At 39.7% G+C, this 22,753-nt stretch overlaps 1 protein-coding gene across 5 annotated transcripts; it reads left to right on the top strand.

Moving 5' to 3' along the window:
* Positions 1 to 289: 289 nt before the first annotated feature.
* Positions 290 to 22,183, top strand: si:ch211-266o15.1 (zinc finger MYM-type protein 4). 5 transcript variants are annotated; one of them, XM_037072395.1, is made up of 30 exons: positions 938 to 1,203; positions 1,958 to 2,059; positions 3,113 to 3,677; positions 5,191 to 5,243; positions 5,339 to 5,485; positions 5,649 to 5,712; positions 5,991 to 6,184; positions 6,358 to 6,482; positions 7,116 to 7,350; positions 7,521 to 7,736; positions 7,857 to 8,007; positions 8,245 to 8,360; positions 8,471 to 8,833; positions 9,087 to 9,237; positions 9,517 to 9,692; positions 9,853 to 10,030; positions 10,628 to 10,741; positions 11,012 to 11,055; positions 11,216 to 11,354; positions 16,734 to 16,879; positions 16,992 to 17,109; positions 17,240 to 17,497; positions 17,681 to 17,757; positions 17,968 to 18,100; positions 18,220 to 18,362; positions 18,467 to 18,581; positions 18,702 to 18,959; positions 19,166 to 19,277; positions 19,380 to 19,448; positions 19,605 to 22,183. In XM_037072395.1, exons 3-30 carry the CDS (start codon positions 3,149 to 3,151, stop codon positions 19,747 to 19,749), a joined length of 4,569 nt encoding a protein of 1,522 aa, XP_036928290.1. In that variant the 5' UTR covers positions 938 to 1,203; positions 1,958 to 2,059; positions 3,113 to 3,148; the 3' UTR covers positions 19,750 to 22,183. The 5 variants fall into 5 exon arrangements, with proteins under 5 accessions (XP_036928289.1, XP_036928288.1, XP_036928290.1 ...); XM_037072394.1 differs by lacking the exons at positions 938 to 1,203; positions 1,958 to 2,059 and adding an exon at positions 290 to 786; XM_037072393.1 differs by lacking the exons at positions 938 to 1,203; positions 1,958 to 2,059 and adding an exon at positions 290 to 879.
* Positions 22,184 to 22,753: the final 570 nt, after the last annotated feature.

Genomic DNA, 22,753 nt, shown 5'->3' with positions numbered 1-22,753 from the left:
GATATCTATAAACATTACATTGAACATCCAACAATAAAACTGTGAAAAAGACTACACCCCTTTCAACTCTGTTCTCTTTCTATATGCTTGTATAGCAAACAGTAATTTTACTGTTGTTCCAAACTATGTGAAAAGTTGTTAACACGTTACAGTTTTTGAGACAGTATCAGCGTGCTGATAGAGCTTTGAGGGTTTTAACGGCAATTTAAAAACAGTGTAGTAACATCCCATTAGAAACTTGAAGCAACATGCATTTTAAATACTGTATATTGTGTGATATATACAATTCTATGATGGTCCCTGGTGATCAAAACATTTTTAGCCATTTGAGTGTGCAAAATCTCATATTTCTAATCTTTTCTCTCAATGATTTCTAATCAAAGGTGCTGGCAACTATTTTTCCACGCACATTTGACAAATAACCTGTTAATTTCCCTACAGAAAAGATCACTAACAACAAGTGACACAGTAAGATAAGCAAATCTAACCCCTTGTGCATTTTTCAGTAATGTCTCTGTTCAAAAAAAATTTTGAAGAATTGACTTGGTGTCCTAAATTAGGGACGAAAATTGAGCTCATGTCTTTATAGCCACTGAAACATGGACCTGACTGTCATTCACTTCATCTTTGTACCATCAATGAAGTGTTTCATGGCAAGCTGGAATTACCGTATTGACCAGAATATAGCACCATGTATTTTCGGAAACAAACAGTTTCAAACGCAGGCTACCTGCCATTTGAGGAAGGGAGAAGTCCATGTTGTCACTCCTCTACAATTCAAACTAGGTTTGTGTAACACAATTATCATTTAAGTTGGAGGAAGGCAGACAACTTAACACTACACAGCCAGTGTCAGGAGTGAAAGACATCCAACATACGGTAACGATAGATCGTGCCCACCAAAGTGTTTGTTCTTCGTCATTGTTGTCGTATGGTCGTTATGGCCGGTTTATATCTAACATGGTTACTTATGTCTTAAAAGTATACACATTTCGATGGTGTGCATACAGTTCTTTCATTGGAACTTGTTGGTTTTAGCGTGCTACTTTGTTTTTTTTTTAAAAGCAACATATTTTTGTTGTTAGCTGCTTGCATTCATAACCTATAACCCTCAGAAGTGGGTGGGTGTTTCGAAGCGCGCGGCGCCTGCAGCATAATTAAAACATGGCGGATTCGGAGGAATTTAGACTTAAACGATTAAAGGTAAAGAACACAAACCTAGAATGAAATTGTAGCAACCGTCAGACCGCAAGCTAAACCGATGAGTTGATTCAGCCACATAATAAGACCTTTAGCCGTTGTGTGATAGCTTCCGGTCGAGATGTCCATATTGATGCTAATGTTAGCTAGCTAGTTAGCTTACAACCCTGTAGCTTGCTGCTATTCAGCACTGATGCATGCCGCCACGCCAGGCTCAATCAAACAGCCTGACAAATTGTTAATCAGCAGACGGATACATTCAACACAATATTAAGTTAGACTTTTGGGGATCCCCAGAATGCTTCATTAATCCAGCCCTGCACAATTGTGTTGCAGCTGGTTGCTGGCTCCACAAAGCCCTTGCATGGCTGGAGGCTGCAGCGAACAATAAAAAGTGTGTAACGTTACTTAATTGCTATCATGCGAGTTACTTACTTAAATGCCCTTTTAATATCAGACGCCAGCAACAACAGCATTGTCTCAATGGACTGGTTGCTGTATATATCTGTAAATTAACGAACATGCTAGAATACTGCCGAATTTAATGGAGTTTTGTGGGGCATCCTCTCCATGTATTTGATCAGACAATATGAGGCCTATAGCTATTAGGATCAATTGACAGACACTAATAAAATCACGTCTGTAATTGTTTGTACTCTAGTTTTCCTAAACGTTGACATGATGAAGTTATTTTCAGCTATGATGGGACGTCATTTGCTGTAACTGTGAGGGTTGTTGTTCCATTTCAATCCAACAGTAATAGGCCTACTATGACGGTGTGTTAAAACACAACGAGACAAACAATATACCTTCCTGTTTCACCAAATTCAAATACGCTGCCTACTGACATTAGACTGTGGTGAGTATTATGCTTGGTACTGTCACTGTTGTGTTGTTATTACTTGTGTCACTGTGTAAAGGTGATATCTGCCTTTCAGCCAGTTGCATTGGAAATGGGTTAGCTCTGGAGGCAGACTATGTAAAGAAGGAACACCTGTATGCTAGATAAAGGCTAAAGTTGATGAAGATAGAACTGAGCTGTGTGCAGATAATATTAGGTGGAGATTTGTACTGCAGTTCAAAATATGATGGCTTATTAAAGAGTAACTAAACTCCCAGACCACATTTTTTAGCTGTTGTTAATCAATTTGCGTCCAAATCTTGACATTTTAGCACAAAGAGTTTGAGTTCTATATATAGCGTTATAAATTTGCATAGCAACTGCACTGTTCTGGTATAAACCTGGCTTTTGTCATTTAATTTTGCGTTTAGCTTATTGAGGGACAGTTGACATATATGGGGGCAGCTTTCAACAACAGCCAACCCTTGCTCCTCAGCCCTCCCATAAAACCAACCTCTCAGGACTTTGCAGACTGGGGAGAGGAGTGTCAGTGAAGAGTGGATGGAGAAATTCTGTAGTTTGAGTGTAGCTCCGGTATTGAGACAGACTCGCATACACAGCTCACATGGAGCAGCTCAGCTTCAGCAGTGAAATAGGCAGTTTAATGTCACATAACATTAACTTAGCCATCATATTTATTTTTTTCCCTTGCCAGAGTGGACGACTGCATGAGGCATTTAACTTTCCTCAGACACAGACTTAACCTGCCCTGTGCAAGTCTGCAAGTGTTATGTTGAGCCCTGCATAGTGTTAGCATCCTCAGCTACCAGCCCCACTGTTGTAAGCGCCAGGGGGACATAAAAACATCAGACTATGTGACATCAGTCCCATATCCAATGAGTGAATTATGTCAGAATTGGAACCTCATAAAATACTTCATCAGATCAGTCCCAGCTCTTTTAATGAGTTTGAAGGTCATTAATAGAGGATTACAGAACATAACTCCTTGTGTGCTAAACATACATTTTACCATTTAATTCACTTTTTAACTGACCTTTTTTCTCCCTACAGCATGAGGAGCGCCTGTCCCGAGTGTTTGATGAAGTGATGGGGCTTGGAGACTTTGCTGACTCCTCCAGGGGCTCTGCTACCTCTTCTAAGAGTGGAGGTCAGGACGAGACGAAGGGAGCTGAGAAAATTTCAGAGGAACACCAACCAGTAGAAGAAGAAGATAGCAATAGCAGCAGACAAGAAGAAAAGATGGATGAGGGAATGGGAGACCCATCCTTTCCTCGCATTTCCTCCACTTCCTCTGACCGACACACATTGTTTACTATGGGAACCAGTGAAGGAGGAAGAGGAGCAGGAAGGAGTGGAGGGGCAGCATTTGATGACGCGCTGGATGGCCTGGAAGATGATGAAGACTGGCACTATGCCTTGCCAATGGACAGCATGGAGGATGCTAATATAGGTGATGGAAACCGTAAAAGAAACCAGCCAAGAGTGGGAACCAACTTAACTCGAGGCAGTTCCTTTGCTCATCAGCCCAGAGGGGAGGAGGAGGAGGAGCAAGACAGGGAGGGCAGTAGTGGGTCTGCTAACACCTCACACTCCTCACAGACTGACAACAGCCAAGGTAAGTCTGTGTAGACATCAGAATTAAGACAAATTTAAAGGAGAAGATTGAACACCAAGGCCACATTGCAAGTGTCTGTCTGCTGTATTGTATCACACTATCCTCACAGGGGCCTGACACATCAGGACAGTTGGCTTTTGGGCTGTCATTAAAGGGAAACTCACCAACTTTACTTATCAAGTTTGTGTAATTTGTGGAAGCAGTTTTATAAAGTCCCCTGTGGCTCTGGAGAGAGCTCCCTGACGTCTTAGACAGTAACCCAGTCAATGTCATAGTGACGTTGTCAGGGTTATTTGGGCAATACTATTTGGACTTGTCAAAGCAGGAAAAGGACAGGTGGAATTAATAAGATTATTTTTAACACAGTGTTTTATTTAGGTGAGATTGTTCCAAGGCTCTGGTATTGTGCTTGTTTACTTATTGATATGACTTACTGGGACACTTAAATTATGTTCAGACTGCCAGCCCAAATCCATTTTTTGGCATATCCAGATTGATTTTGGAAAGTCTAGATACCAAAAAAATCACATGAAAATAAGATCCACACCACTTTGGAGGTGGTTTGAAATGTGATTTAAATAGGATTTTGACAGATGTGTCACAGTCTACTGTTAACGGGTTGAAAACTACTGTCCAGAGCAAAACTAAACAATGCCAGTTGGAACTTTTTACTGTAGAAATTTTGAATTAGTACTCTCAGCATATAAGTAAATTGTTTAACATGACTGAGAGTGCTGTCACATGAAAATGGTTGCAGTGCTTATTTAGTATAGTTCTATTTAATTATATTTTGTCTTTATATGACTGGTTTCTTTTATCCTCTGATTAATATCTTTTCAATGGGAAAATATGATGATTTAAATCACTCAGTTCATAATTTGTAACCATTGAAAAGATATTAAACGGACTTGCTATAGAAATACAAGTCCATGTAATATCTTTTCAATGGGAAAATATGATGAACTCATGTTTAAATCACTCCCTCTGGGCTCCATTGGATTAAAACACGGAGAAAGCGCCACTGGAGAGAGATAACTGATTGTTAATTTTCTATTCCAGACTGTAAAATACTGATACTTTAGGTTGTTGATACATGGCACCAGTGGTCTCTGTGAGGTGTTTTTTAAGCTCTAAAACACAGATTGGGAAACTGAAATTTATCCCATTTGTGCGTTACATTGAAATCTTTCAGGAAATGTGGACCTGCAGCAAAAACCCTGACTTGCCATTTTGGGAGCTTGTTCAAGGGTCTGAGCTGCCACAATTTCAGTGCACCTACTTGGGCTGGATGGGTACATATGTAAAAAGAAATGACAGCTTTTATTTGTCAACAAACAAAACAATAATACATGAGCTGCCAGGACTTTTCCACAGAAAAAAATCCAAAAGCAGTGTAAAATGAAATGAGAAGTGCATATTGTCCATGGACTGGGCAGAGCATGTGTAGTTGTAAACTCTTGGGTGAGGTGTTTAAAGTTTTAATTGAACATTTTCTTTTCTACCTTTCTCTCAGATGGAGGCCCTCTAAACCAGACAGAGGACACAGAGGATAGCCAGCAGGGAGAGGTACAGTAGGAATCTGGAAAGATTGTGATTTAACTGCATCTGAAATCATTTTTCAACCATCATTGGGTAATAATAGATGTTATTTGTTATTTCAGACGTCTGAGGCTGCTCCAATGGAGGACAGTAATCCCCGCATATCTCCTGCTATAAATATTAAAGATGAGCCCATTGATGAGGGCTACGATGCTGCTCTACTGCCTCAGAGCTCAATCAGACAAATCAAAGAGGAGCTAGAGCAGGAGGTGGGTATGGAGCAACAAAGTTATCAGTATTATTTTATGTTTATGTTTTTGTTCAGTGCTAAGTGTATATTTATGATTATTGTAATTATTAATTAATTATATGAGAAGAGGCCAATAAACCCTGTGAACAGAATCGTATGTCTTTAATCTATTCACATTTCAGGAAGAGCTGCGGATCAGTTCCGTCTACTCTGTAGGTGGAGGAAACAACTTTGCACCCCCCTCCAGTGAGTTTATTTGTTTTCTCGTTATGACATGTTTTTCTCTGATTTGAACATCATAGCTGACATTCCGTTGTGTTCATATTGTTCTACTGACAACATATACTTGTTAGTTTGACATGCAACCAGTCACCAGTCCATAACTTTACCAACATATATTATCATTCTACCTATTGTTTAGGTCATAATGTTCAGAAGCATCAACAGTCAGAGGTTTAAAACACATTTTCCACGTGTGATTTATCAAAGATAAAAGCAAAGTTTTCTTTTCTTCACATAACAAGTGCCAGCAGCAATCCCAGCCCCAACTCCAACAACCATTTTCATCCCAAGTAGAGGTATCCTACAAGCCATGACTCCGCTTCCTATCAGACCACCAGTTCCAGTCCCCACCTCACTGCCAGCTCTGATACCGGTCCCCCCACGGGCACCTCAGCCCCCCGTTCCTGGTAGTGTTCGCTGCAGTGGATGCTCCAAGGTAAATCTGAAACTCTGAGCTGCTTACATTTGAAAAGATAAAAATGTTATTATTAGTTATTTTATTGACATGATCAGCAGAAATTATGTTGCTTAATGAATTTGAACAGTGACATGGCTTTTAATGTCTTCTTTCATTATTTTGATGTTTCATGCTTCCTTAAATGCATTTAGGTTCTGCTGAAAGGCCAAACAGCATTCCAAAGAAAAGGTTCAACGCAGCTCTTCTGCTCCACAGTCTGTCTGACTGGACATCTGCCTCCAGCCAACAAGGGTCGATCATGTTTTCAGTGCAACAGGTACTGTCACTTAACAGACAGGAAGATTCTAGTTAAAAGTCTGTGAAGCTCAGTTTGTTTTTTGGCTGTTTGGTAGATGAATACATGAAGAGCTGGTTTTCCAACTGTAAATATGGGATTATAAAGGGTGCCTCAAGGCAGCAAGACATTTCCACCAGATTCCTAAAATGAAATGCTTTTGCGGATCACTACATTTGAGCTGAGGTGGCTTGGGCATCTGTATCGGATGCACCCTGGACGCCTTCCTCTGGGAAGTGTTCCTGGCATGCCCTGATGGGAGGAGACCCCGAGGAAGACCCAGGACACGCTGGAGTGACTATGTCGCTCGGCTGGCCTGGGAACTTTATTTTATTTTAAATTTTAAATAATGTGAAACTTAATTAAGATTAATAATACATCTATGACAGTAAAGATTGTCTTATTAATAGTATAAAAATCATCGACATGACTCAAAAATAGTTTCATACTGACTTTCGACACTTTGTATTGGTAATTAACTTGGTGGAATTAATCCCTAAAACATATAAGCTTGAATGCGTGCATTTAATGTCTGTCAGTTTGAATCAGATATTTAATTATCAATCATCATCCTGCATCTTTTCACAATCATGGCTTGTGTGTTTGCCTTTGCAGGGAGATTCTGCAGCCCAGAGACATGATCACGATTCCAACAGAAGACGGCACTTACATGCACTTCTGTGGCCAGTTCTGTCTGTCTGTCTTTAGACACAAGAGGAAACAAGTTGAGAAGATTCCTGATAAATGGGCTGATAAACGACCAGAGAAGAAGCCTGATAAGCCACCTGAAAAAGCAGCAGACCGACTGCCTGACAAACCCTTTTGCAGTGTCTGCAAAGTCTCTAATAGGGTAAGTGACATAAAAGGCTGGTTAATAGAGTAAAGAAGAAATTTGATTGATAAGCCTGAATAGCCACGCTGATAGTTTTATGTCAAAATCACATTCAGGTCTGCCTCTTCGCTGTTGGGTCTAATTTTCTTGTCCTTGTGTTTGTTGTTTGTCTGTGATCATCTCCACAGCTGATTGAGCACGAGGTAACCCATCAAGGTCGTCTGCACAGACTATGTAGTAATGCTTGTTTTGTCACGTGGCGCAAGATGCGACAGTTAGCCATGAACTGCTGTGAAGGCTGCGGACTTTACTGTAATAGCAGCTCTGGCTCCTGTCACACACTCACAATAGAGAGAGCTCAGCTCAACTTCTGTGGTCCTACCTGTATTGGCACCTTCAAACAGGTATGTTCGATTATAAAATCTTGTAGCCTAACAAAATCAACACAGCATGCTGTTTATCTAACAAATATATCCAATGCAGCAAAGGTAAACCTCTACATTACTGGTTGTGTTTTTGTACAGACTTGCAGAAAGATGGTAGAGTGTGCCTACTGTCACAAGATGGCAATAGTGTCCACCACTATCATGGAACGAGACCAGAAGGGCAAAGTTCAGCTATATTGCTCATCAGTTTGTGTGGAACAGAGTCGACCCCCACAACACATTCTGAGTGGTAGGACACATGACAGAGACACACACTCACACCAGGGTTTAGTTGGTATATCTATAAGTGACTACGGTAATCTATTTCTTACTTAATTCATTGGACTTAAAATTCAACAGATAAGATTAATTTATATCACTGTGGCCTGTGTGTCAACTTAAGTCAGGGAAAGTGTGTTTCATTATTGAGAAATACACATGAATGCATGCTCACATGGTAGCATTTTTGTTTTATGTTTTTCCATAGGTACTGCATTCCCCTGCTGCCAGTGCAGGGTGTCAGCAGTTCCTCAGTATCATCTGGCTATGGTGGATGGCACTATTCGTAACTTCTGCTCCTATGACTGTGTTTCTATATACAGGGTACAGCTTTTTTGTATTTAACAGGAGTTGTTGATGGAGATCTTTTGGTCTTAACGTTGCCTTTTTTATAGCTGTGACGTTGCTGTTATTTTCTGTCCATAATTTTACAGAAGTCTGGGAACACATCTCAGCCAGACCTGACCAATGGAACCTCGACTCTCAGGGAATCCTCCCCCAGAGATGCTCCCAAACCAGGTCCCTCTGCCGGAGCCAGCTCGGTCCCTCCCGTCCCTCAGGAGTACTCATCGTCAGTCCCCTACCAGGGTCACCACCCCAGTCATACCTCAGTGCCCCCATTGGTGCCTCCCTACCCAGCCATGTCCTCCCCCTCTGTCCCTGGGCAAACCCAAGCCAGAGCACCTGCTGGTCAGCCTCTGAAACCAGCAGAGGGTGGGCCAAGTGACATCTCCAAGCTAACCTGCCACCAGTGCAGCAAACTGTTCGATATCAAGCCACTGCTATTAAGTCACCAAGTAAGGAGCTCAGCTCATGTGTACACACAGACACTCAACCTTAAATTTCTTATAGTTACCTGTATACCTGTACTTTTTTAAGATATACTGATATATTTTCAAAGAAGATATTGGTTGAGACAATATTGTGTATACGTATACAAGATGAAGTGGCGCTAATATGCATGCGTGTGTGTGTGTATATATACATACCTGCAGGATGGTGATAACATTAATGATACTATATATATTTTAATGATATTTTTGCCCACAGGGTCATATTTCTATGTTCTGCAGTAGGACGTGCAGCGAGCAGTTTAAAATCCAGAAGAATATCCTGATGACGTGTGAGGGCTGTAAACAGGAGAAAGTGCTCTATGACACCATTAGCTACAACCAACAGGACATGGTCTTTTGTAGTGAAAGTGAGTTTCCCCTTCATACTCTTCTCAACATTTTTTTTTAGTTGGTGTCTCCTGTGGCTAGACAAGAATTGTAGCCGTAAAGTTTATTGATAAAGTATAAAACCGCAAATGCACATTGTCAGAGTTTTGCCTGTTGTCTTTGTCAGCCTAAAAATATGACGAACAGCAAATACAGTGTGTCTGAATGCCAAATTGCATCATTAGACTATTGGTCTTAAATGTAAAATGTCTTTCCTCTCTATGTACTGTATGTACTATCCCACCCATCCTGTGTTCCAGACTGTAAACTACTCTTCAAACATGACATGACATCTCGTAACAAGGACCAGTCCTGGCGTCCCTGTACCTACTGCTCTAGCATCAGCCAGAAGATGCTGCATAGCCACTATGGAGGCAGGATGGAGGAGTTCTGTAGACCCCACTGCATGTCCCAGTACACTGTACTCTACTATGGGGTAAGGAGATCGATGTCCAACTACATTGTGCAACTTATGCCATTGAACCAAGTGTATTACTGTATGTGTTTTGTGTTTATTTTTGCTAATACCTCTGTCTTTCCCCATCTTTCCTCTCCTTCTGTCTTTTCCACCCTGCTCCTCCTCCTCTCCTGTCCAGATGGGGAGATGTGACAGTTGTAGGAAACAGGGCTACATGAATGAGAAGCTTCAGTGTTTGGGTTCAGTACGTAATTTCTGCAACCTGCCCTGCCTCCTGCAATACTGCTACCTGCATTTTGAGACAAGTCAACACACCAGCCGTAACGGCACGGGACCGGCCCCTCAAACACCATATGGTAAATTACTCTTATCACTCTTACACAGTACGATGTTGAGTACTTAAGCGGTCTCCTGTTAGTTAAATTAACACATCTAAAATGCTATAATGATAAAGTCCAGCTAATAAAAAAGAAGAGTCTAGGTTGTGTGACTAGACATTTTTAAAGCCTCTGAAAACTGAGGGCTTCAAATCTTCACCCCCCCCAGTCAAAAAATGTGTTTTTCCTTCATGTTCCTACTGCTAAATATTGAGCCTTGCTATGTATGTGCACAGTCTGACACTAGAGGGTGTTTTTCACATTTATTGCTCAAAATGTGTTAACGGAAGATCTGATTTTAAGAGGCGAGCCCATGATTATGTCTTGTGACATCACAAATAGTTAGGAAGCTAACCCTGGTTTAATATTCTACATATACAAGTGTGAGTGTGATGATGAAGTAGGAGACATTTTGTGTCCAGCATAACAAATACTGACACATTTATGTAATCTAGAATTTCAGGGTAGGAGGGAGTGCCGCTTTAAGGATTTTATTGTGTTTACTATATTCAACTGGAGTGAAAACCAAATGTTAAAATGTCAACATTGTTGTTACTTTTTTTCTGGTTCCTCCAGCTCCTACTCAGCCCCACCACTCTTCAAAGATGAATCCTGTCATAGCTGATGTGGTGTCACTGGCCAATGGCTCAGCCACTCAGCCCAGCGTGTCAGCAGATACTGCTCTGACTGGTTAGTAACTTGCGTAGGCCTGGGTGGGTGTTCCCACTCACCACTTGTCTTGGTCGACATAAACAGAGCAGTCTGAAGGAAATTTGCCCCTGGATGCTTCTTTGATTGCCTGACAGATTTCTTCCTAATTTTTGTATATTGAATGAACTTATACAGGTTATATATTTATCTTATTTAATTTTTTCTATATATATTGTATTTGTGGTGTGCATTTCTCACAGTGGGATTTAAAGCACTGATGTTTTTTTTTTTTGTTGTTGTTTTTTGTAGGAGCACTTCCGACCTCCAGCGTTGATGGCAAGAACCTTGATCATGTATGTTGTGTAGAACCTTGAGTGTGTGTGTCTGTCTGTGTGTGTGTGTGTGTGTGTGTGTTAAAAAGAAGAATAGTGCAAAAGTTAAAATCATATTTTGAAGAAGTTGATCAGATCTTCTGTTTCTATTTCCTGTTATACTGTTTATGTCTGTGTCCAGGCCAGCACTCAGACTGACGCCATGCGAGTGCCTGTGTCCCGTCGACGTCAGATGAAGAACAAGTCGGTTCTGTGCAGGCCCTTCACTATGGACCAAGAGAGCTATTGCCAACTGCCAGGACCTTCCACTGGATCAGAAGGTAACTACAAAAAACATTTCAACAAGTGTGTTTAGTTCTGTTACACCTCATTACACGGGGCACAGAGCAACTGCCAAGCAGGATTTAGGTGTACAAGTTTCAGCTGGAATTCATGACGCTTTGATGTGATACAGAGTGTCCAAATACCAGGTGACATTAAGCGCACATTGTTAATACAGATATTTGAAACATCAAGTGACTGTTCTAACAGCGATCTGTGCAAACAGTCCGATGCTGCTGAATCTTTGATTCTGCAGGGTTTGTAGAAACCAACCAGCTCTTGGTAGTGGGGCTTTTTTTTTTCTTTTTTTTCCATGACTAAGCACTTGCTATGATTTAATCTTTTGCTGTGACACAAATCAGTTTAATTTGATTGAAAATGTTTTGTTATCACTAAAGCAAAACAACTTTTAATTCAGTGATTTGTGGAATATAATATTGAGATGTCTTGACTAAAGGTGGGCGGTTATATACTGTACTTACATTGCTAATACTCATCTTCTCTTATTGATTTTATACTTGCTATAAAATGTCAGGCTTTTCTGCCAAAATCAAGGTTGTCAACACTAATTGTACGTTTCAAGCATTACCAATAATAATTTGATATTTTCAGTAGCACTGATATAAGTAGCCATTCTCCTTCAGTCCATGGCCGGTGTGTCCTTTTGTACACACCATCTAATTCATTCATCCATTTTCTTTTTTTTGGTTTATTCAATTTTTCGTTGTTCACAACCAGCTGTTTCAATAAGTGAACCAGCTCTGCTAGATATCTCATCTCAACCTGACCAGCCATCTGTTGATGCATCCACATCTCCAGCACCATCGCCAAATACTCAGGGAGAAATTCAGCCATGCAACGGTGTGCCAGCACGCCTAACTGGACGCCATTTCTTGGGCAAGAGGGAGACTGACTCCGACTGCAAAGTCTGCTCACATAATAAGAGGAAGAGGGTGAAGGAAGAAGAGCATGAGAGGAAGATGAAGAAGCAGAAGACAGTGAAGGATGAGGGGAGGCAAACAGAAGAAGAGGCAGAGGAGGCAGTGGGAGTTAAGTCAAATGAGAATGACAGTGAGAGAAAAAAGGATGAGCACTGTGAAATGAGGGACTGTGAGCAGAAGACTGAGACGCTGAGGACGCAGACGTCGTATTACTGTAAGACGTGTTCGGGAGAGCCCAGCCTCTGTCCCGTGCCATGTTTTGAACTCTATCACACAAGACTGATCTACAAAACAGCTCCTGAACTGGAAATACAAGGTGAGCATTCATATTAACACAAACAAACAACTAATTACTCTAAATATAAAATAGCACCATCAAATGGTAAAAAAAAAAAAAATCCTACCATAGCTAAATCCACCAGCCAAGGATTCTTATTGTGTTTGTGTGCAGCTATGGTATGTGTGGCTACAACTATGTAAATGCTGCTTCTGAGTAAATTCAACTGACATCTTACGAGGGTCGAGTGTGTCACCCAAGTTTTTCTCTCCACAGCCTCCTGATCTGCTGACATGAGAAGCTGTCTTCTGCTGTGAACCTGGACAAAGATAAAACAACTACAGCGTTAACTGCTGGTGCTCACACCAACACTACTTTAGTGACCTTAACTTTTGTTTTTGTGGTTGTTTGTTGAAATTTAACCTCAAACCAGTTTTGCAAGCAAAGGCAGAATAACCAATAGTTTACAGTAGATACATGGAGGTGTGTTTACGAACAGGCAGTGAAGTGATGCACTTAAAGGGGGTGTTTAGTTATTTTTATAACAAACTGAAGATGGCAGTATTCTGCAGAACAGACTCTCACAGCTGTATCAACTTCCCATAAATGTTATTTAATTGATACAGGGTATTGTATAAGCTCTGTAACTCTCTGTAATAGTCAAAACAAGTTTGGGATACTCCCCTAAGTGCTTTGCTGACCTACAGACTGTATGTTAGTAAGACATGTTAGTAAAAAGAAGTTTTACCTCATTGATGAATCTGTGTCACAGTACATAACATTTCATTAAAATTCATCCCAATAATGGTAAATTTGTCAAGTGTCTAACATGGATTTGATGTGTCATGTGTAAATGAATGATGAATGCTACTACATTATTTCTAATTATTATATTTAAAAGGTTCACACAAGTGTTTTTACAACCCAGACATACCACAGTAGACATTATTTATGTTACAGGCTGAAAAGTCTTTCACTTTTAGTAACAGCATTTGCACAGTATGTTACCTGATCCTTACATTTATTTAGTCACTTGTGCCTACCTGCCTCCCCATATGAAGCCTGTGAAAAACGTATGTCATGGTTCAGGTTTCTTATCTATTGCATTTCACAGTGTTAAAGTCTACACCCAACCACATTTCTGATATGATTTTGAAATGAGTTCCTTAACCTATGTCATATACAACAGGGAAGACCCATTTATGCCAAAATCCCCCATGGAAATGTTCTTCACAAGGAGGTGCAGGTTAATGGAGCTGGTCTCATGCAATCATGCTGCTAAATGTGCTTCTACTTTGACAGAAATACTTGAGTACTGAATTAGTATTATATCATTTTAAGTTTTATCACAAGTACTTGTAGTAGGACATTTCAACAAGATTTTCACTCCATTGTAGATAAAACTAACTTCTGTCTAGATGAAGCGTCATACCAGATGTTTCCTTTTAGACGAGCTGTCAAACCCAGTGGATGAGGTTGGTTGATTGAGGTCATTTGGTATGGGATTACACTATGTCATATGTATGAATCTATTAAACTGGAAGGTCTATCATTGTCAATAAACTTTGGTAAAAAAAAAGAAAGAAATTGCCAGCGAGTCACTCTTATCCTGGAGCCCTCCCTGTAACTTCAGTTGCACATACAGAGTTTACATGAGGCTATAAGTCTGCAGTCACTTGACATTTGTTGAAAGCGTCTAAGTGAGAAAACCACATCTACTTGGCTGTTCAGTTAACTTATTCTTTTGTGACACTACATTTTGATTATTATCATGGATGTGTGATGAATAAATGTTGAAAATGAGAACCCTGGCTGTACCTCCTTGCTGATGGAGTCATGTGAACCAAGGTTTACTTCAGTGGCTGCCATAGCGAGTCTGCACTCTCTCAGTTGATGTTTAAGCTGAGCATGAGTGTGATTCCAACCCTGCACTACATTATTGATGACTTTCTTTAACTTCTTTTACAACCTACTGTGTGTTGTGAGTTGATGTAAACCTTGGCTCTAGCTGCATGTTTTAGTTTTGTCCGTATTTTTATGATGACACAGACACAAATCACATTGTGAAATTATGTTACAACACCAATTTTTGTTTGGTTTTAAAGAATAATGTCAACACCTGAACATGATGGTTTATGTTTTGGTACCTGGAAAAAAAGATGTCAATAAATTTAATTTGAGAGTAAGATTTTGCCCATGTGTGTTTATTTCTCAGATTTGATCATAGAAAGGTAACACACATTGAGGACTTTAATGTGTAAAGTGTAAAATGTTTGCACACTCTGGCTCTAGCTTTCCAGTTTTACCTGCTGTACCCAAGACACAAATGGCTTTCCTCAGTCTAGTGATTATTAAGAATAGATGTAAAATGTGATTTAAGAAGAACAGAGAATCTTTGAATCATTTTAAAGTAAAGAAACAAAAGTACTATGACTGAATGGAAAATTAAGCTATCAACTATTATTAAGTCATTTACTGTATGTTAAAAAGTTGTGTCTGTCTTATAAAAGACTACAGTGAATTTAGGATGATTAATGTTAATAAGCTGCAAAGCCAAAACACAAACCTTACAAGATCAAAGACGGGATGGAGGAGGCAGAAATGTAGGGTGGCTGTGTTACAGATAAAGGAAAGACACTGTGAAGTGAACTACAGCCTCAATCTACCAGATATGTAGCTGTTAGAATTTAAATAAAAATGCAAGCAAGGATTTATTCATGAGGGGAATTGTTTTCTGCAGTTGCCACTGTGTTAAGGCTAATGACTTTGAAAATAGGTTTCCACAGACTGAGGTGTTTCACTCACAAATAAAGTTGTTTCCAGTGACAAAGCTCTGCAATCCGAGGATATGAGGGATCTCAGGGCAGAGAATTCTGATGGCAGGAACCCTAGTAAAAATTTCCAGTTATGCACAATATCAGTATAAACTTTAAAGATGGATAGCGATCAGCCATGTGACAAATGCTACAGCGCATGTTAATGAAATAATGCTTTTTTGAATCAAAACCAAAATCAATAACTAAAAGTGTTTTGCTTTTGATTAATGTTTGATTAAAATGCCTTTGTTTTTACAGCATGGTGATGTCAGACCTTAAAAACAAAACATTCAAAATATATTCTTTTCTACGGAGTCTGAGAACGATGGAAGCCGAGAACGGCCATGGATTTTTCTTCTTTTTTTATGCACTGTTATCTCGAGATAACGACTTAATATCTTGTTATCTCGATATAACAAAGGTTATTTTCTTGTGATAACAAATTAATTTATTTCATTATCTCCATATAACAAAGAGTGTTTTCTAGTGATAACGAATTAATTAATAATGTGTTCCATAATATTAAATGAATAAATAAACTTTAATTATGTTTCACATTACATTGCTGAGTTAACATTAACGTTACCTTACCTGAAGCAGCAAGATAGTTGGGAGTTTGTCAGCCTATCATCTGCTAACTGGTAGCCCCTATTTATTTCGTTATCTCCATTAATTCATTAAGAAAATAAATCAGTTTGTTATCACGAGAAAACAATCTTTATTATATCGAGATAACAAGATAAATGAATTCGTTATCACGGGAAAACAATCTTTGTTATATCGAGATAATGAGATAAGTCGTTATCACGAGATAAGAGTGCATAAAAAAGAAAAAAACATCCATGGCCGTTCTCGGCTACCGTACTTTTCTTTTGAGATTGCAGATATAATGATAATAATAATAATAATAATAGTGACAGAGATGAAAATATTTCATCCATCCTTAACTGGAATGTGTTGACAAATCATTTTATGAAGAGGAAAAAACTGTTTTCATGTCCTCTGAAGTTTTTTTAAGTGTGACCCAGAGACTGCACGTTCATTCTGGTTACTCATGTTGTTTTTTTGAGAGGGCAGCTATGACTGTACATATGTAGTAATATTTTTTATTACAATATATATTATTGTGTTGAATTGTCATGAACTAATTTTCTTCATTCGTCCTTAGTTTGTTTCTTTTAAAATGTTTATGTATTTAGCATTTATTGTTTTCAAATAGAAATGTACAATTGAAAACATAATTGGGAAAGTTCTGGATTATCTCCTGTCTTTCTGTAGCTATTTATTCATCTTTTTCCTACCTCGCTTTATCTCATTTTTGTGATCTCTGCCTCCCTCCTGCAGCTCTGCCTCTGCCCTCAGTCAGCTCTTCAGTAAGAGAGGAGAAAGTGAAGGTGGTAATGGTTCCAGTCCCAGTACCGGTCTTCATTCCAGTGCCTATGAACATGTACACCCAGCACACACCTGTTCCAATGACAATGCCCTTGCCTGTAAGTCCCATTACATTTGAAATTCTATGAATTCAGAATGATTAATGTACTTTGTATTGAGCATTTGCTGCAGCAAATTAAATGTCCCTCTCTTTTCTCCTGTTTTGTACAGGTTCCGGTACCACTGGTGGTACCGCCACAGAAAAAGGACATGAAAGATGCAGCAGTTCAATCAGGGCCTTTTGATTTGCAGGATGAGAAACAGAAAGTTCAGTCTCTTTCTAGTGCAGGTGATGGCTTTTAAAAAATTTTTTTTTTTTTGTCATTATTTTTGTTTTGGATTTTTATATATTTTTGCCATATTAATGAATTCAAGTACCCACAGTTTTAAACATATGTTTATCTTTATGCCATCTGCAGCCCAGAGCAGTTCTTACGGTGGAGACATGAAATCGGATGCAATCACGCCCATAATCTGTGAAGACGGGGGGACTCAAATAGCAGTACAAGCTGACCTTCCACTTCATGTGAGTTCAGAGAGGACCACAGAGTCAAATGATCCCCCACTTAATACTCAGACAGAGGAGAGCATGACGACAAGCACCACGCCTACAACCAGCACCGAGGATCAACCTCCTTCCTCACCTATGATGGACTTGGAGACTGACTTCCCATCTGGTGAGACATTTAACCTTAGTAAAAAAAAAAATATAACAGCTGATGTTTTGTGTTTTTGGAATGCTAGCACCCAAAAAATATTAGTTGTGCACTAAGGATAAACACCATGAGGAAACATACCCAACAGCAAACACACACACGCTGACTCTTTTATTCATAGATTTTTTGTCTATGTTTTTGCAGAACCTTTGGATCAGAAGCCATCTGCTCCACAGCGAGGAGTGAAGAGACCCAGAGATAGCTCCTATAGCCGGAAACGGGTATTAATTTCATCAACATCTGGTTCAAAACCTTTTACTCCACTGACTTTAGTTTGTGGGAAGAAAAATGTTTGTGTTCTGTGATTATCTAGCCAACAGTTTTTAAACTTTAAATTTTAGCCATATTAGTGCATTTACTACTTACATTCAACCTTTCAGCCTTGTAAATGATCTCCCCAGTTAGCCAGTATTGCATTTTTGTCCATCCAGAGTCGAAGGCGAACTGCTCCTCCGTCAGACCGGAATGCAGTGGTGCCTCCAGCTGCTACCAAAGTGAATCACTTGTATGGAGTTAAAGCCTGGAAGAGTTGGGTCCAACAACGAAACAAACAGCAGAGAGAAGGTGAGCCTCAGTTCTCGTTACTCTTCCTGTTTTATTTTTAGGGTATCTGCTCCTCTCCCCATGACTGGTTCCATTATTTTAGTCAACTCTCATCATATTTTGTGGTCCCTTCCATTCAGTAGATATTAAAGAAGACGTCATCGAATGTGACTCCACTGAGCTGAGCTTTGCTCTGTCTCGCTTCATCAAAGAAGTGAGACGGCCCAATGGAGAGACCTACAGCCCAGACAGCATCTTCTACCTCTGCCTGGGGATACAGCAGGTACGCACACACACATGCACACACACTCACACAATTTTGTCACTGGTTTCCATTGTGATTCTTTTCATTGACTCCTTCATTTCTGTCTCACTCTCTTTGGACAGCACCTTTTCATGAAGGGCCGCATAGAGAACATCTTTACTGATGAGCTGTACAGTCAGTTTGCCACAGAGATATCTGGAATGCTGCAACTCTGGAAACCTAAACTACTATCCAGTGGTATGATCAATGACATATTACAGCCAGGTTTAAATCTATCTCAGCATGCAGTGAGGCAAAATACCTTGCAGCATGAACAGGTCTCTGATTCACTCAGCTGTTCCCTCTCTCCTCCTCAAGGTGGCGTTGCTTCGTCCCGTGTTATTGAGTCCTACCTGTGGGAGTGTAAGCAGTTGGGTGCCTACTCCCCCATAGTGTTGCTAAACACGCTGCTCTTCTTCTGCACCAAGAACTTCCGCTTCACCACGCTGGCGCAGCACCAGAGCCTCTCCTTCACCAACTTCACTCGCTGTTCCAAACCCTGCAGCCGTGCCGGCAAAGTCCACTACCTCCGATACCAGAGAAGCAGGACAGCTCCGTCCCGCCGAGAGGAGACAGGTGGGTGTTGTATTTCAAACTGATCCTCTTAGTACAATGTATCCCTCCATAGCCATTAGCATTAGCCTTGAGGGAGTTTTATATTTCAACGTCATCCTTTTCCTAAACATTTTAACCAGATTTCTAAAATAGTCTCCCTGTCACAAAAGCGAGGTGTGTCTGGAAATATTTATTAACCAAGTTTTGGCAATTATTTTTGTTTATAGAGCGACTGAGAAAAAGGCAGTCAGAGGAAGAGGGAGACCTGGAGATGCTTGAAAATGTCACCAACCCTCTGCAATGTCCTGTCAGACTCTACGAGTTCTACCTCTCTAGATGGTGAGACAAAAACACACATAGACAAACTAGGAAACGAAGAAAGCAGCAATTATTAAAAATGCCCAGCACAGCTAATCAAACTGTCCTGTTGCTCTCTCACAGCCAAGAGTCGGTGAAGAAGAGGACTGACGTGTTTTACCTCCAGCCTGAACAGATTGTGCACACACACAGGTCAGAGTCAGAGCTCCAACATTAAAGTAACCAATGATTATGATGTGTGCTATTACCATGGTGTCAGTGCTATTTGTGGAGACAACATCCAATAGTGCCTCTTAATGTTAATACTGTAAAAGCCATTTTTAAATTTCCCTTTCTGACTTCCAACAGTTCCCACTGGTACACTTCTCAGCCACTAGAGGCCACCACTCTACAGAGCATGCTGACGCGCATCTTGGCCGTCAAAGAGTGCCACCAGGAACAGAAAGCAGCCCAGCGTCAGTCCTCAGCCACCGCAGAAAACAGTTTACAGTGATATGGAGCTTTGCTTATTCACATTCTGCTAGTGATCTTCTCTGCAACAGAAACCTTTTCTGACACCAGAAGCTTACAGCGACATTACAACTATACATTCAGCCATCAGTGATTCAGACTGAAGATGGGACGGGGAGACAGAATAACGAGACACAATGCAAGGACACTTTGAGACAAGTTCGAGGATCTTTCGAAGTGTGTGATAATTGCATTTAGTTACCTCAGTGGCCATCCCCTCTCCACATTAATGCATAAGGAGTTTTCAAACATCCGATACTCTGAAATATCAATGTCACACAAGAGTGATACTTATTCCCATCATTCATCACATGTGGCAGGTCTAATAATAGTCCATAACAAGCCTTTCAGATTTACTTTAATTTCAGAAACAGACCTCTTGCAATATTAGACTGGTGTGAGCAGCTTATTGCATTTCGGAACAGTTAGTGCTGATGTAGATGATGAGTTTACATCCACGAGGCACTGTCAGGTCTGTTCAAGGGGTTTCAATGTGCTGTTTTATTGTTGCTGTCCATCTTTGCATCAGCACGCTGTAAAATGGAGAATATTTACTGGTACTTCTTATGCTTTTCAATTTCACCAAAAAGTCAAACAATGACAGCAGGTTTCGGAATTCATAGGTTTGGCGCAAATATGCATAGCTGCACAAAACTTTGTTGAAATGCCACTCGCTTCAACTGAAGCACTTCCCACAGAAACATAAAATATAATGTTTAAACAACTGAATCATTGTCAGCATATTGGAGGTGTATGACATTTACTGGTTGACATTAATCATTTAATTAAAAGCAAATATCTGATTGAATAAGTTGTTAAACCAGTTTCAGTCACCCTTCTTCTAAATACTAGAGAACTGTCATCTTTTGTTGTTTTGTTATTGCCTAGTTATCTGATGTTTTGTTCCGTCATCCTTCATCCTGTGGCCTTATTTCCCCCACAACTTTCCTCTCTTTAACCTTGTGTATACGTGAGGATTCCCCTATTTTCCCTTCCAGGGTTCCTTCATATATCTTCACTTATTCCCTCTCGAGGTGAAGTGTAAGATTGGCTCATGACCCACAGCCAGTTTCAGCTCAGAGTAATTTACAGACTACGTTGAATGATTTATGAGAATATTAGACATATATTCTAACCATTATTATCAATGAGGGTGTTAGAATTGTTATTATAATGATTACAGTGGGACCTCTGCTCTTTCCTTGTATTTTCTTGTATTTGCCATTATCTCCACTTTTGTTGCATTGTTTTTATTTTTCTCTTCCACTCATCTTTGCACTCTAATTTGAGGAAAAAAATGGAATTGGGGGATTTTGGATGAGTAGGAGACAACTCCAAGTACTAGCACAATACTTAACTCTAAGGTTTCGTGTATTATAAATAATGGTGTGAATGGTTTTTGGTATAGTATGGATTTTGTTGGCCAACATACAATCAAAAATAAGTACTATAACTGTGTGCCTGACATTTGCCACTGTACACACAGCAGTGGTAATCAATTGTTTTTCTATCCATTCCCGATATCTGTAATAGACATTTGATGAAAAATTTACCCTGATCTTTCTAAAGTGGCATACTGAAAGTTGTGGTGATGGAAAACAGACAAGATATGGAAAACATGTTTGGTCCATTGGGTTGCTGTGATGAACCTGTGATGAATCCAAAGCTCAACCACAGCTCCTCACCTCACTTAGCTGTTAAACTTACTCAAAAATGTGTGGACACCCTGAACTTTAATCTACACATTTTATAATGTCCATGTTACATTAATGCCATTTTTCAAAAGTTGAATATATAAAACATATGTTGCTAAATTGAGATTTAATTATATTATTATTCGTTCTTTTGTTTTGTGGTAATAATGACTCCACTACCCACAATTCCATGTGGGCCTGTCAGGGAGCTGTTGCATTTATATCACTCCGTTGTACTGTCTTCTTTGCTACTTGCATCTCTTTCATTGTTTTAGATGTTGTTATATTTTGTCATGAGGCCAATGTGCCTTTGCTTTCGCCTCATGTTCATGCTTTATATAAAATATGTGTTACAGCGTAAACGAGTTAGATTCAATACATATCAGACCAGCCCAAACCTGAAGTTTGCAGATCTCTCCACTGCCCAGTGTTCATATTAAGCATTCACACTTTGGACTGATGGTAATCCATTAGCATCATCCATGCAAAGAGTAAATGTTTGAATGTTGAATTTTCTTTAAACAACATACTGTATTACAGTGTCACAGCTGCTGGTGCAAATGAAATATTTCTTTGTGAATACTGTCACTGCTGTTTTCAATATTATCACACCCATTCAATGATTGTTAAGAAACAAGAGGCCAAAAGACAGATGTTTTATTGTCATGCACAAGATGCTGTATTGCCAATAAGTATTAAAAAGTCATCTTATTCCTTTGTTTCTCTGAGTGTGGCAAAGCTCTCATAATGACAGCATGACTTAAATGAAATGTTGGGTGTGTACCTGAAGTCTGTGCTGTTTGAAAGATTCATAAAAAGTTATTTTCGTGTGTGTGACCATGAGTGAAACATACTGGAGTGTTTGCAAAATTAACTAGATTTGAATGCTATCGCCTTCATTGATTTCTTTATAACTGCATGCAAAATCACTGTCGAACCCATACAGTGTGAAGAGGTTTATAGCTGGATTCAGGTGATTCTCTTATTTCCTGTCACACTGTGATTACATGTTTATGGAGCTGATATTTCAACTTTAAACTTTCTGTCTCTTCTGAGAACACCCTTCAGAGACTGGGTTAATGACTTTTTTTTCCCAAAATGATTGACAGGGCTGATAATATTATGACCAACATGGCAGGTCCAACCAAATATTGCCGATGAGACTATAATTACACTGCCAACAGGAGTCTTTCCCAAACGATGTTTCAATGTGTTCCTCATGGCTGAGGGCAAATGTTGACACAGTGATTTTTATATCTCATGTCTCTGCAGTTTATGTTGGGTTATCCACAA

Source organism: Acanthopagrus latus, chromosome 16 (assembly GCF_904848185.1).
Source record: "Acanthopagrus latus isolate v.2019 chromosome 16, fAcaLat1.1, whole genome shotgun sequence".
Classification (NCBI taxonomy): domain Eukaryota; kingdom Metazoa; phylum Chordata; class Actinopteri; order Spariformes; family Sparidae; genus Acanthopagrus; species Acanthopagrus latus.
The sequence above is the reverse complement of the archived record's forward strand: the minus strand, read 5'-3'. Positions and strand labels throughout refer to the sequence as shown.